A 14,516-nucleotide genomic window follows, 5' to 3' on the forward strand; every position below is an offset into this window, starting at 1 on the left:
CGGAATTCACAGCCCAGAAGTTTGAAAACGTCACTCCCGTGTTCATCCCAAGGGGATCTGTTTGGCCCTGTTGGAGGAGCCTTGGTGCCCTGTTGTATCTAAAAGAACCTTGAGTGTGGAACAAGGGAAAGGCCACTGTGAGGAGACTTTGTCTGTGTAGGGGGTGAGAGGAGGGTCTTGGCCAAGAGGAAGATGGTTTGCGTGTGAATGCCTGAAATCTAGCCAGTCCTGTGTTATGGAGGGCTTTTCTATTGGCCTGAGCTTTGAGCAAGATCAATGCGGGCTCCCTTCTCTTGACATTCTCATAACTGTCCAATATGAGTAAAGATATAGCCTTGGCACTCTATAAAGACATATCGTTCTGGAAGGGGTATTGAGAACCTCTTCCCTTGTCTTCCTCCTTCAACTTTATCATCACCATTACCACCATCATCACCACTAACGTTACCATGGTCCTCACTATCCACTGTGTCACTGAAGCTCTTCATTCTTTCCAAATACCCTCCATCTATTAATTCATTTTGGTTATCCCAGAAGCACTGAGGGGTAGGTGGGGTAGGGATTAAATATACCCATTTTAGAGACAGGACAACTAAGGTTTAGATGGCCAAGACACCGACAGAGGCAAGGATAGAACCCAGCCACCGCTCTTCCAACAGCAGAGAGGCAGAAGTTTTCTCTGGACAGTAAGGGGGCTGAGGGTGGTCAAATGGGAAGGAGCAGGAAGGATAAGAAACGGGACAAACAGAAGTCGTGGCTTTCGTATACAGTTGAAAGAAAGATAAAGGGACCGCTGAATGCTTTTGCCCTTGTCGCTGCTGTGTTTCGAGCCGGTGGGTCTAAGGGGCAAGGCCAAGGCTCTCCTACGTTTCACGTACAGAACAATAGTGGCCAAAAGCAAGGAACACGGGAGCAATGACAGCTGTGCTGCTGGGAGGCAGAATTCTCCTCTTCTCAGCTCTGAGCCACAAGCGGCAGCCTTTCCAGAGGTGTGAACCCTCCATTCGAGGGAGAAGAGCAGAAGCGAAGATTAAATATAATTTATGCTTTGCTAATTGAAATCAAATACAAAATTCAATCTTCCGTGAGTTGCAATGCTCACGTTTAAATAGGGCGGAAGTATGATTAACCTGACTCTTATCTTAGCAGGCTGACTTTACTTTCCTGGAGAGGAAGGAATTCCTTGGTCAAGTTTCTCCCCCTGCAGAAGGGGACATGGCTTCCTGGCTCACTCCCGGAGTCACGAGGATCAAGCCAGAGTAGACACTGCAGAAAATAGAACTTAAACATGTCAACGTTGCCTTCCTTTTCCAAACCGTGAGCTTTCAACCGTATCGCCAGACAGATCCTTAAAATAAAAACCTTCAAGCTCTCAAGGCTTCGGCCCCTGCCCTATTCCTCCAGAGAACGTAAGCCCTGCTGCTATACGCAAGTGTCTATGTTCTTTAAGTGGTGGGGGTGGGGTCCCCACTTTTATTTTCCAGCCGAGTATGGCCTATTTTTTTTTTTTTAACGTTTATTTTATTTTTGGGACAGAGAGAGACAGAGCATGAACGGGGGAGGGGCAGAGAGAGAGGGAGACACAGAATCCGAAACAGGCTCCAGGCTCCGAGCCATCAGCCCAGAGCCTGACGCAGGGCTCGAACTCACGGACCGTAAGATCGTGACCTGGCTGAAGTCGGACGCTTAACCGACTGCGCCACCCAGGCGCCCCTGGCCTGTTTTTTTAAAAAAAAAATTTTTTTAACGTTTATTTATTTCTGAGACAGAGAGAGACAGAGCGTGAGTGGGGGAGGGGCAGGGAGAGAGGGGGGGACACAGAATCCGAAGCAGGCTCCGGGCCCCCAGCTGTCAGTGCAGAGCCCGACGCGGGGCTTGAACTCACGGACCCCGAGATCATGGCCTGAGCTGAAGTCCGAAGTCTGTGCTGACGGCTCGGAGCCCGGAGCCTGTTTCAGATTCTGTCTCTCCCTCCCTCTGCCCCTCCCACTGGTGCTGTCTCTCTCTCTCTCTCTCTCTCTCTCTCAAAAATAAATAAAACATTAATTTTTTTTTAAAGAATGTTCTTGAAAGAACAGGTTCCTGAGCTCCACCCCGGAGCTCCTGGTTCTCCAAGAAGTCTGCAATGAGGCTCAGGAAGCTGTGGCCTGCAGAAACCCCACGGTTGCCCCCGATGGGCAGCTAGACCCATTCTTTGTTCTGTTGACACATCAAGGCCCCAACCAGCCAGCCCAGAAAGCACTGTTCGGCAGCAGCATGCCTTTGCTTCCTTCAAAGAGGTGGGTTTATACGCACGTGCGTGTGTTTATCTGTATCTTCTCTTACTCTGGCGGTGAAGGTACGTATACACGTTGCCTTCCGCTCGATAACCACTTCCTCATCTGGCAAAAAGTTATTTGCGAGGTTGTTTCTGAGTCTAGCCTATCGGTGCATTTCTGGCCAGGATCCGTCAAGCTAGAGACAGCCGAGCTCCTTTCCAGAGTCCCTTCCCTTGTGCCGTTTCCAGAATTATCCAGCCCTGTGGACAGATTCCCCTGGCAGATTCTCAAATCTGGGTCTTTCCGGCCACCTCGGAGAAGGGGCCAGTCCCAGAGTGGGAGGGGCGGGGGGGGGGTTGGAGGTGACTGATACAAACACGCCAGCCGAGAGCCCGTTAATCAGGTTGCATTAAGCTTTATAACAACACGGTTTTCATTTAGCGGGAGAAATGACAGTTTCATAGCAGCCGAACAGACTTAGCTCCCCCCCACTCATACATCTTTTTAAATTTACTAGAACAGTCCTGGTTTGGGAGATCTGTGAACAAGGACTTGACGTCAAGTGCTGCGTTTCCATCGAATCAAAGTAATGGGAAGGGACGCTTCGTTCAGCAGCCCTTGGTGGGGGGCTGTCCACAGACAGCCCTCGCCCTCGCCCACGTCCACAGACGGGATCTGACGGCCCTCCACAGAGGGAGCCCCAGTGTGTGCCATCTCTGCAGAGAGCAAATAAAGCACCAGATGACCGCGAGGCGGGACGTGGAGGGGCGAACAGAAGCATGGTGACCGATCCCCTGTTCGTTGCGTTGCTCAGGATTACTCCTAACAGAAGACATGCCCACTCTCTCGTCCTCGCCCCTCTGGGGACCCTAAGGGACAGAGCCCACTCTTAGAGCATTTCTTAGAACCACGGTTCTACGGGTCTTCACGTATGAAGACCGCCCACCGAAAAGTCTGGCCTTCTTTTTTCAACCCCAGAAATAGCACTTATCTGTCTCAACCCCAGGGCTCAGAACTCAATGGCAATCATGCTGCTCCGAGAACAGCCACGCGGGCCCGAGTCTATCACGAGGGCCCGCGCTAAGCTCCTCCGCAGCCCGGGACACTCATGGAGAGAGAAAGACCCAGCCCTTCCTAGAGGGCCCTTGGAAAGAAGCCTTCCAAGAGTGTCAGCTTTTTTATTTTTATTTTTCTGGTGAGGAACGTGCATGCCTCCGCCTTCATAAGGTGGGGAAGGGGGAAGTCACAGGGTTGTGGGATGAGACCTCTAAGGAGAAGGTTAGAGACGCCTCAGAGAAAGGACCTGGCTCCCTGGGAGTCCTGGAGTACTCAGCCACAAGGAGCATTCTGGAGAGGTGCCAAAGCAAAGGTTTATACAGCAGAGGGCTGTGCCAGATGCAGGGCTAGGACTCAGGCTTCTCAAGTGACCAAAGTAGACCTTCCTTTCTTTTCTTTAATCACTTAACCAAACGCTCCTGGCACGGTCTCTGACCTTGACAGCTATCTATCCTGTCTTCAGACTCCATTAATTAGCAGAAGACAAGAATTAGCAGTGGCTCCTGGTGGCCATCTGGTCAACCAGATGCCGCCGCCCGGGCAAACCCGGTTGCCTCCGTGAGGATGCCGTGGGATCCACCCCTTCGCCTAAACCTACAGCGCTGGAAGCGATCGTGGCTGGACAAAGGAGGGGATCGACTTGGCACTCCAGCGAGGCTGAGGCCGTGGACCCCGGGGGGATTCAGGACTCAGGTAAGGAGCCTGCTTAGCTATTCGCTAGCCTTCCCTCCGCTTCCTTAGCCTCATTTGTCACCCTCTTCCCGTTCCCACTGGAAATCTTGGCCAGTCATTTGGTAAAACATCATGTTGAAGGGTCTGTAGAATTTCTGCAGTCTGTGGATCACATCTGGGTCGATGTGGGGATGAGTCCGACCTTTGCTCTTGCCTAAGCATCTGGGGGCACCGCTGTCTTCTGGCTTCTTGAGACAAGGGAACCCCTTGGTTTTGTTGAAATAGAAATGCTTTTCAGTCACCACACGCTTGAGGCCTAGAAAATCCTGTACTTTGGCCATTTCCCCGGCAGGGTCCACTATGAGTCGCTCACCACTGACAAAGAGGATTTGGGAGAGGGGGAAGTATTGGAGCCAGTTTTCCAGGTGCAGAGCATAGATCCCTATTCGAATGGCGCTCCAGGAGGCGTCGATCAGCCCTAGGGTCCGGTTTTTGAAGGCCAGTACCTCGAAGGTGGGGATCTCGGGTTTCTTGGACAGTGTCTGGGTGTAGTCGGAGATGGCCCTGGTCACGGGGTTTCTCACCACCACAATGAGCTTGATGTCCTTGGCCATGGCGTGGATACGCTTGGGAGCCTCATTCGTCACAAAGTAACTCGGCGTCTTCTCCATGGTCACCTGCCCATCCAAAGTCTTAGGCATCACATTTCTGGAAAAGGAAGGCAAAGGAAAGAGAGGGTCAATTCCCACCCAGAAACACTTTAACTTTTTGCACGAAACGTGTGCCAGCCAGAGCCCGATCGAGAACTACAAAACAAAATGCGCTGACAAACCCTGGGACTTCTTTTCTAACTCTGTGCCCACTCTCCACTCTGATCACAGTATCATCAGAAAAGGCAGCACAAGGCTTCCGAATTCACTCTTGGGGACCTCACATACCTGGGTTTAAATCTGCTGCCCTATCTCTTACCCAGTGCTGTTCAACTGGGACACACTCTTAATTTCTCTGTGTATTCGTTTTACATAATCTCTGAAATGGAGATAATGACAGCACTTACCTCACACCGTAGTATAAGGCTTAAGGGAGATAACACTTGTAAAGCATTTAGCACAGAATCCGGCACGTGCGAGAGCTTAGTAAGTCAAGGATATTACTGTTGTCACAGCAGCTTTTGGAAAAGGTCTGAGAGCACCAAGAACTCAAAGATGATCTAGCCCAAGGGTTGGTCAACGACCACCTGCCCCTTGTTTTCGTACGGCTCACCGCGAGGAATGGTTTTTCATCTCTCAACGGTTGGAAAACACCCAACATAGTAATAATAACATTTTGTGAGGCATGAAAATTATATGAAATTCAAATTCCAATGCTCATAAATAAAGCTTCTCTGGAACACAGCCGCGCTCACCCCCTGATGTACTGTCTGGGGCCACTTCTGTGGGTCTTACTGACCCACAAACGGGGTCTTACTGACACACAAAGCCAAGCATATTTACTGTCTGGTCCTTCGGGAAAGCATTTGGCGAGAATTGACCTAGTCCAAAGGCGTCGCGGGGGAAAGGAAGAAATGAAGCCCAGAGGCCGGGAACCGGACAGGCTTCGCGACCTTCACAAGGTGAGTCACGTCCCTCTCTCGTCCTTCCTCTGTAAAACCCTGAAAGCTCACCTGGAGTTCAAGTTCAGAGTAAAACGACACACAAATGGAGTTCTTAACTTTGCTCCCGAGGTTTGCCCAGTGAGCCAGGGGCAGGTCCCACACCACGTCTCTTGGTTTCCTTCCCAAGGTCGTGTCTCCAAACCCCACCCCTCCTTCCGTGTTCACCTTCAGAGTGGCCCTGTCTCATGTGAGAGCTTCAAGACATCAGAGGAGGTTGATGCTCTCTGTCCCCCCATCCCAGGGTGGCGGGCCTGTCAATGATAACAGAGGCTCAGGATCCTATTATACAGTCAATTTGCTATAGGCATATGTAGACCAAAGTTAATTGATGATAAACCTGTTATACCGGTCGGTACAGCAGGCCATCTGCCACAATGTGCTCCACTCCATTAAGTCTATTCACTTCTGAGCCCTGCACCAAAGAGGTACATTTAGGATTACACAAGACCTCTTTGTTGTGAGGACATGCTTTTAAATGTCTCAGCTAATAAAACTTAATACCGACCACGATCCCTTAGCTTCCCCTACCATAATTAAATGTATTTACTATCGCGCGTGTAGAGAAAGAACGACTTTTCTTTTATCTCTAATTCACATGCTCCGTCAATAATTAATTGCTACTGGGTTTTGAGCTTTCTTGGCAAGCACCTTTAGGAGGCAAGAGGAACTTGCCTGGTACAGAAAATTCACGTAGAGTCAGATGTTGTTAGCGCTCAAGGGTTGGACGGCCAGAAGTTTCCGGGTCAAAGCCAACAGCCCTGGCCATAGTCATGCTCGTCCCGGACTAACATATTGTCCAAGGTATTTTGAACGTCTTCATGTGCCTGTTCGGCTCTCGTCACATTTAACTGTTTCATAAGGCCGGGGGGGGGGGGGAAGGGGGCGGGGGTCGGGGGTTGCAGGGCACGGAGCACAAAACCTGTGGGACTCCAGTGTGCAGGACTGCCGAGTTTCCGACCACCCACATCCCTCCCTTCTAGGATGGTAATGAAGATCCCATGACGTAACAAGGGTAAATCACTTCTTAGAATAGTGCCCGGTGAAGGCCACGAAGTGTTATAACTGACACCAGGGGTACAAGACCACTGACACGGCAATTATTAGAGAAAAACAAGGAAAGAACATTTCTATCTGACCACACGGCAAAGCTGAACAACTGAGCTCAAGAACAGGTCTAGGGAAAAAGGCTAGTTTGACTCAAGCCAGTTATCGTCAACCACACATCCCTGACCCAGAGGCTGGTGACCCACGAGGGAGCTACAATGAGTTCGGCCTGAGTTTAAGGAACGTGTTGATGTCCTACTTTTATTTCAACTGGAGAGAGATATTCTTTCTCTTTGTAACTTATTTATTTATTTATTTATGAGAGAGAGAGAGAGAGAGAGAGAGAGGGAAGCAGAGAGAGGGGGGAAAGAGAACCCCAAGCAGACTCTGTGCTGTTAGGACAGAGTGTGATGTGGGGCTCAAACCCACAAACCGTGAGATCATGACCTGAGCCGAGATCAAGGGTTGGACACTCAACCCACTGAGCCAGCCAGGTGCCCCCAGAGACATTGTCTTAGTATGAAACTCATGTCACACTATGAAAATATTAAATCATTATTAATGCAAAAAAATACTTGAAGATAGGTATTTTCAACATGGCCCCATCCAGATGTTTAATTCCTCCATGTATTGTTGCCTATGGATTTTGTGGCCTTTTCTGTGAGCTCAGGAGCAGTTGCCAAGGTTTTCCTTCTCATTGGCCCTCTGCCATTCACTTCTTAGACCCCAGCGTTTGTCTTTTTATGGGGCCCCTTTCAAATTCATCTCCTGCACTTCAGCTAATTGCTACAGTCTGTCAAGACGTGTGTGGATCTCGAGTCCTCATCTGAAGCATCTGGAATGAAATGGCACCCCTCTTCCAAGCCAGTGTGTGTAGGGGAGTGAGCGTGTGCTCGGCTCAGTGCAAAGAGGAATGAGAGGAGGGGTGCTGGAGAAGGCAGAGGAGCCTAAATGGCTTTGATCATGTGACAAAGGAAGTAAAACATGTGGTTTGGGGAGACGCCTGGCATTTGGGCACCCAATGGTAAGACCATCTCAATGAAGCCATGATACAGCTGTGTGGTATGGGCTACCCAGGATTTTTTGCCAGTAAGAAGATACACAGCAGCTGTTCCCCATCCGGGAAGTAGTCATCTCCCCTTTTCAGAACTGATGCTGAGTCAGTTATGTTCATTCATTCATTCCTTCATTCATGAAACCCCTTTCATTCCTAGAGTCCTTGATAGCTGCCTGCATCGAGAGCTTAGAATACTGTCATAATAGGATTTGTTCCCAGGCCCTTCCTGGCTAGTCTCAGTTCCTGAAAGCCGCGGGCAATGTTTTTTTCCCCTTCGTGTCCCTCGCGTCTAACACAGTTCCCGCCACATATGGTAGCCGCCCCCCTAGCTCTTTGTGGTTGCCGGACGGACACACGAAGGACGTCCGGATGAAAGCATGATCCTTGGGCGTGAGGGGAACTGACGCCGTTTGGGGGGCCTGACCCTCCTGGGTAGGTTTTCCACGCGTGGCGGTTCGGCGTCTGTGAGACCCGTGTCATCCCTGTCTGAAAGACCATGCACTTCGGCGTGGACCATCTGGTAAGAAAACACCGCAGCTGGGCTTGGAACAGCTCGTTAACAGTATCCGGGGTGCTTAGAGCAGCCGCGACATCAACATCAACACACAGTCCTGAAGCGAGAATCGTTCTGCAAGATCACACATCTGCTCTCACAGCCCCAAATGTTGATGAGCCACCATCCAGCGCGCTCGCCCTCCCCGCCTCCCACGCCGGGGTGGTGGCGCTTTGCTACAGGATACGTGCCCCGGGGGCCACGCGGGAGACGATGCTAACAAGAATTACCACGCACCATTCACGGAGTGCCCACCCTGTGCTGTGCTCTCTGCTCCAAATTCAACGTCGGATGCCGGATCCACTCCTCGCAATGCCTCCAGGCATTGGCCTCTCCAGCCTAGTTGGTTAAGACCATAGACTCTGGACTTTCTGAGTTTGGATCCACTTATTAGCTGCGTGACCCTGGGCCAGTTACTTAACCCAAATGGCCTGTGTCTCCGATCCACTCTCTGGGAAACAGACATCGTACTATTCAGATCCATCTCCGAGGGATTTTTATGAGGATTTAATAAGTCAATATCTAAAAGGGTCCCTTACACATTGAAGGCCCTGAATACATTAGCTGTTAATGTTTAAACACCTCTCTTAAGAAGATACTACCCTTAGGGCAGGAAACTGAGGCCCAGTGAAATTGATTAGCTCGCCCGAAGTCACAAGAAGTGGCCTTGGAAGTCAACCCCAGCTCTGTCTCGCACCACAGCCCAAGCTCTTTGTTGCTGCCCGACAATGCTTAACGGAACTTCAGAGGCTCAGCAAGGTTGCGGGACTGGCCCAAGGTCACTCCGCCAGGGGGTGGCCGAGCTGAATGTAAAAATGACACTCATCACACATGTCGTAAAGGTGGACTGTCACTGGCTTACCACTGGGAGTTGCGGCAAACCCAGGCCAGAATCCCCAGAAATTCTTGCCAGATCAAGCTACATCGTTCAATTTGTGATATCTCTCTCCGGGGCCTCCTCAATTGAAGCAAATGGATGCCATCATGAACGCCGAGGGAGAAAGCAATCACCCGTGTTAGATATAAAGTGCCCATTCTCTCTGGAAGGGTCAGTGGCACAGCTTGCCTTTGGCTTGCCTGATTTGGAGGTACGTGGGCAGCTCACATTTCCCCAAATGCATTTTCCGGTGGAACAAATGGTGCATAAATTAGCAATATTTTCTGAGCCCTCCTGATGAACTGTAACCCAAGAGAACGGTGCTTAGAGCAAGGGCATGAGGTAGGGCCATTTCCCCCGTGTCGAGGAAGAGAATTCACTTAGAAAGTCAGTCGAGCACCTGCTGCTTGCCAAGCCCCGCACAATTGCACACGTTCTCCTGGCCACAGCTCACAGATACCATGGGCTTTACGGAGCCCGTTTATACAGATGTGGCAGTTGAGAGCCAGGGTGACAAGGAACCCTGTCCAAGGACATACAGGCAGGACCTGCCTTGCCCAGTTCTGTTGGAAAGTTCGTTGTGCTTTTCAAAAATGTTCCACTTATTTATTTGGAGAGACAGAGAGAGAGAGACAGAGAGAGAATCCCAAGCAGGCTCTGGCTTTCAGCACGGAGTCTGACGTGGGGTTCGATCCCATGACCATGAGATCGTGACCTGAGCCAAAATCAGGAGTCAGATGTTTTACCGACTGAGCCACCCAGGCACCCCTACTGGGCTTTTTAAACCCAAAATTCAAGAGGCACCTAGGTGGCTCAGTCGGCTGGGCGTCCGACTTCGGCTCAGGTCACGATCTCATGGCTTGTGAGTTCGAGCCTTGGGTCGGGCTCTGGGCTGACAGCTCAGAGCCTGGAGCCTGCTTCGGATTCTGTGTGTGTGTCTCTCTCTCTGCTCCTCCCCCACTCCAGCTCTGTCTCTCTCAAAAATAAAAACAAAACGTTAAAAAAATATTAAAAAAATTTTCAGGAATCTTGGAATCGCTGAAGGTGGAAATTCAAAGCATTTGAAAAGGACGTTTCTTATATAGAGCCCTAAGAAAAGCAGCATACCCTGGGGCCATATGACCATCGGCCAAATGGAAGTGGAGAAAGCAGGGATCTTGAGTTACAGCTGAGACTTAACAACTAACTTGCTGAATAAATTTAGGAAGGGGTTTTTCTCTTTGGACCAGCACGATGAAAGGGCTATGTGAAGACGAATCCTCTCATTAATCCCATCAAGTATTAATTGGTGCTTGTCGCGTACCAGGTGTTGAGCATAAACTGATGCTCAAGCATGCGTGGTACCTGCCTTCAAACGACTGTAAGTTCTTTGAGGAAAAGGTCTGACTATCCCGTTTTTGGTCGGTGGTTCAGATGGACATCTCCGCGGTGGACAGACAGACGTCTCCTTTGCTGCCGAGTCTGGCTTGCATTCCCACACGCCCTTGCGGGAAGGTGTGGGTAGAGGGGGGGGATGGAGGCAGAAGAGAAGCCGCAGAGGATGACGGAGCTTAGAAGGGAGAGGAGAAATAAAGACAAGAAGAAAGGAAGGAGGAGGAGGCCAAAGGCAAGAAGGAACCGGGCTTTGAAGAGACACAAGGAATTGAAGTGACCAGGGGGAGCGGGTAAATGAGGAAAGCATTGCAGTTTTATTTATTTTTTAATTTTTTATGTTTTAGTTATTTTTGTGAGAGAGAGAGAGAGAGAGAGAGAGAGAGAAGGAGTGGGGGAGGGGCAGAGAGAGAGGGAGACACAGAATCTGAAGTGGGCTCCAGGCTCCGAGCTGTCAGCACGGAGCCCAACGCAAAGCTCGAACTCATGAACCATGAGATCATGACCTGAGCTGAAGTCGGATGCTTCACCGACTGAGCCACCCAGGCGCCCCAAGCATTGCAGTTTTATTTTTTTTTTTTAATTTTTTTTTCAACGTTTATTTATTTTTGGGACAGAGAGAGACAGAGCATGAACGGGGGAGGGGCAGAGAGAGAGGGAGACACAGAATCGGAAGCAGGCTCCAGGCTCTGAGCCATCAGCCCAGAGCCCAACGTGGGGCTCGAACTCCCGGACCGCGAGATCGTGACCTGGCTGAAGTCGGACGCTTAACTGACTGCGCCACCCAGGCGCCCCAGCATTGCAGTTTTAAATGGCACATGGCCGGGGCGCCTGGGTGGCTCAGTCGGTTAAGTGTCTGACTCTGGGTTTCAGCTCAGGTCATCATCTCACAGTTCGGGAGTTCGAGCCCTGTGTCGGGCTCTGTGGTGTGGAGCTTGCTTGGGATTCTCTCTCTCTCTCTCTCTCTCTCTCTCCCCCTTCTTCTCTCTCTCTCTCTCTCTCAAAATAAATAAATACACATTAAAAAAGTAAATGACACACGGTGGGAGAAAATAGCAAACCCAGGTCTCAGGCATTTTTGTTTTAAAGTTTGTGCCCAGGCAGGTCTGGGAAGGTTTATGAAGGTCTATGTCAGACACACGTCATGGAGGCAGGAGGAGCCTGAGTCCCACCGAAGTAGGCTGAGAGGGTAGACACCCCTCATTCCCAATGGTTCTCAATGAATCAACTGGGGCTCAGAGAAGTTGCACGCCTCGACTAAGGTCACACAGCTCACCGGTGTGGCAGGGTTGGGATTTGGAACCCAGCAGAACCTGTGGTCCTCACTGCTCTTCAATATGATAAGGAGAGGAAGGTCCAGAGTGGAGCTAGAGCCTGGGGGAGGGCACCGGATGGCAGCCTCCAGTGCAGAAATGAGGGTCCACTAGGCATCCATAGCCACAGAGAGACCCTGGCATCCACAGCTGATAGGGTCTTGAGCTTTGGTGGGACATGGGTGGGATGAGGGCAGGCAATATTTAGGAACTTCCTCCTGATCGCTTTGATCTTCCCAATGACAGGAGAGCAGGGCCATCTGCTAAGCTTGAGGGCCTTGGGAGTGGGGTTACGGGTCTCAGAACAGAGGGAGCTGGATATATATCGATGATTTCTGGATTACGGTGACCTATGGAGAAATCACCCTGTGTTCGGTTTTTGCCTTGGGAGACTCATCTGGAAGGAAAGGCGGGGAACTCATCACTACCCTCACCCTCACCCCCAACCACCGCCACCAAACATCCCTCAGCCCTTGGGTTTCAAGAAAGGTTTGTATTCTAATGCAAATGAAACGTGCCTTGAAACCCGCAAGATGAGTTTGAACAGGAGTCTTTTACCGATCGTTATACAGAGCCACCTCTGACACCCTCTGTGGAGCAGCCCAGGGTCCCAGGGGACACGTTTCTGAAGATATCGTCACAAACGAACAAGGTGAACGCCTAGGTTATCAGTGGATGCCGGCAACCAGAGAATGGAAGCGAAGGAATATGAGAACACATCCCGCTCTCAGAGGAGAGTTATTTGGGAGAATCATGCCCCGTACTCTCTCCTGAGGGCCGCCAAAGTGTCATGAACCACGTGGGGGTGGAACTTATCCCAAACGATCAGAAGTTGACCCTGGGTAGACTAAGTCGTTCTGTGGCCAGGGACACACTACAAGACAAAGACAGATGGAAAAATGGAAGGCCGCTTTCAGGCCGTTTCTAGTTCTACAGCAGGATGATGCACAGCTTTTCAGAGGCAGCTCTTGCTTTTCCAAATGAGTACAATGAGGGCTCCACAATTGTTAGCCCCAATTTTTAGGAATCCGAGGGTGTCATCACTCCCTAAGTAGTGAGGAGCTGGTCGTGAGGAATATTAAGGTCCTTACGTCCATGTTCTCGGATCTGGTCTCGAACAGAAACTGGCGGGGCAGATTCAGGGCTCACATCATCTTCTCTGGAGCCCAGGGGAAGATTTACGTGTCTAGGTGTCCCAACTGCCCCCTGCAGGGTGAAGAAATGCGAGCCTATCACAGCGGGTTCCGTGCCTTCACTCACACGCCCTTCACGGATTTCCAAATTCTTATCCTATGTATGTTTCCTTCACTAGCTCTAAGTTTTAGAACCGACTTATCCAGGTAATTATAAATTTATTATTTTATAGTTTATGTATTGCAAGTACACACAATTGCTTACTCAGCGTTTCCTCACAGGAGACGGCCGAGATCACAAACTATGCTGAAACAAATCTTAGCCAAAAACAAAAAGAGAGAAAACTGTTCAGGCATGTGTTCATTCATTCGTCAACTACCGTGTGTCTGGCACTGTGCTAGACTGGGGGGGAAAACACCCAAGGGCAAGACCTTGCCCTGAAGAAGTTTGTATTTTTTGAAATAAGATAGTCTACAGAGGTCTGTGCTTGTCTCCGAGGATTCATAGAAGGCCGTGAGTTTTAGGCTGGGAATCACTGGGGGAGGGTCGCGTGAATTCCAGCGTCCGCCGTCGCCTCCTTCGGAAGCTCTGCTAAATGCACGTTCCTCCCGACCAAGGTGTGCGGCCACGCGTTCAACCTCGGGGCTGTCTCTGAACGACACGTCCTTTGAGCAACTCGTTTCACGTCTTTGACCCCCCACTTCCGCCATGCATCGAACGGAGACGACATCTCCTGTCCGTTGACGAGCAAAGGTACCAGGCATCCCGGAACAGAGCAAGCATCCGTACGGGTCCCTTCTTTTTATTGCCGCCGATGTAATGTAGCGCATACTAGGTGCAAACAAATCGGTTTGTTGAGCGAGTGTGGGGCCACAGCCCTGTCCAAATTCTGGATCTGTAGGACCATCGCAGGTCGTCTAATATATGCACCCCTACGTAAATGCCAACGCGGAGTCACGGAAACCCACCGCTCAAACAGGTGTAGCTACAACGCACTCTTAGAGCACCAAATAGCTTTGGTTGGGCATATATATCCCAGTTAGTTACTAGAACCCTTCTTCTCCTTGCCACCCTGAGGTGGCCCAAGCATCTGGGATGACTCATGGCTGGGCAGAACTTGGCCACTTTGGGGGCGGGGCCTCATCGTAGTCCACTTATAGGCATTGCTTTTCTCTCTCCCTGCTGTCGCTGACTTTTCCTGTGCCACTGCCCATCTTTAGCATCAACGGACCACCACCTTGTTCACATGGTTTGATTCAGAAAACGCACATGCACAGAAAACAACTATGACTTCAACAGTCCTTTAAAGTGAGTTCGTGATGGGGGGGCGCCTGGGTGGCTCAGTCGGTTAAGCGTCCGACTTCGGCTCAGGTCAGGATCTCGCGGTTCGTGAGTTCGAGCCCCGCATCGGGCTCTTGTGCTGACGGCCCGGAGCCTGGAGCCCGCTTCGGATTCTGTGTCTCCCTCTCTCTCTCTGCCCGTCCCTTGCTCACACTCTGTCTCTCAAAAAATACATAAATGTTAAAA

General features: G+C 50.6%; 1 protein-coding gene across 1 annotated transcript in view; it reads right to left on the reverse strand.

Moving 5' to 3' along the window:
• Positions 1 to 2,657: 2,657 nt before the first annotated feature.
• HS3ST4 (heparan sulfate-glucosamine 3-sulfotransferase 4) overlaps positions 2,658 to 14,516 on the reverse strand; it is a 402,056-nt gene continuing 390,197 nt past the window's right edge. The window contains exon 2 of the mRNA XM_025920115.2: positions 2,658 to 4,694. Coding sequence (XP_025775900.2) covers positions 4,058 to 4,694 — 637 coding nt within the window. The 3' untranslated portion in view covers positions 2,658 to 4,057. The remainder of the gene's footprint in view (positions 4,695 to 14,516) is intronic.

The sequence above is a fragment of the Puma concolor genome, chromosome E3 (assembly GCF_028749965.1).
Source record: "Puma concolor isolate L17-30 chromosome E3, mPumCon1.1.hap2, whole genome shotgun sequence".
NCBI lineage: Eukaryota > Metazoa > Chordata > Mammalia > Carnivora > Felidae > Puma > Puma concolor.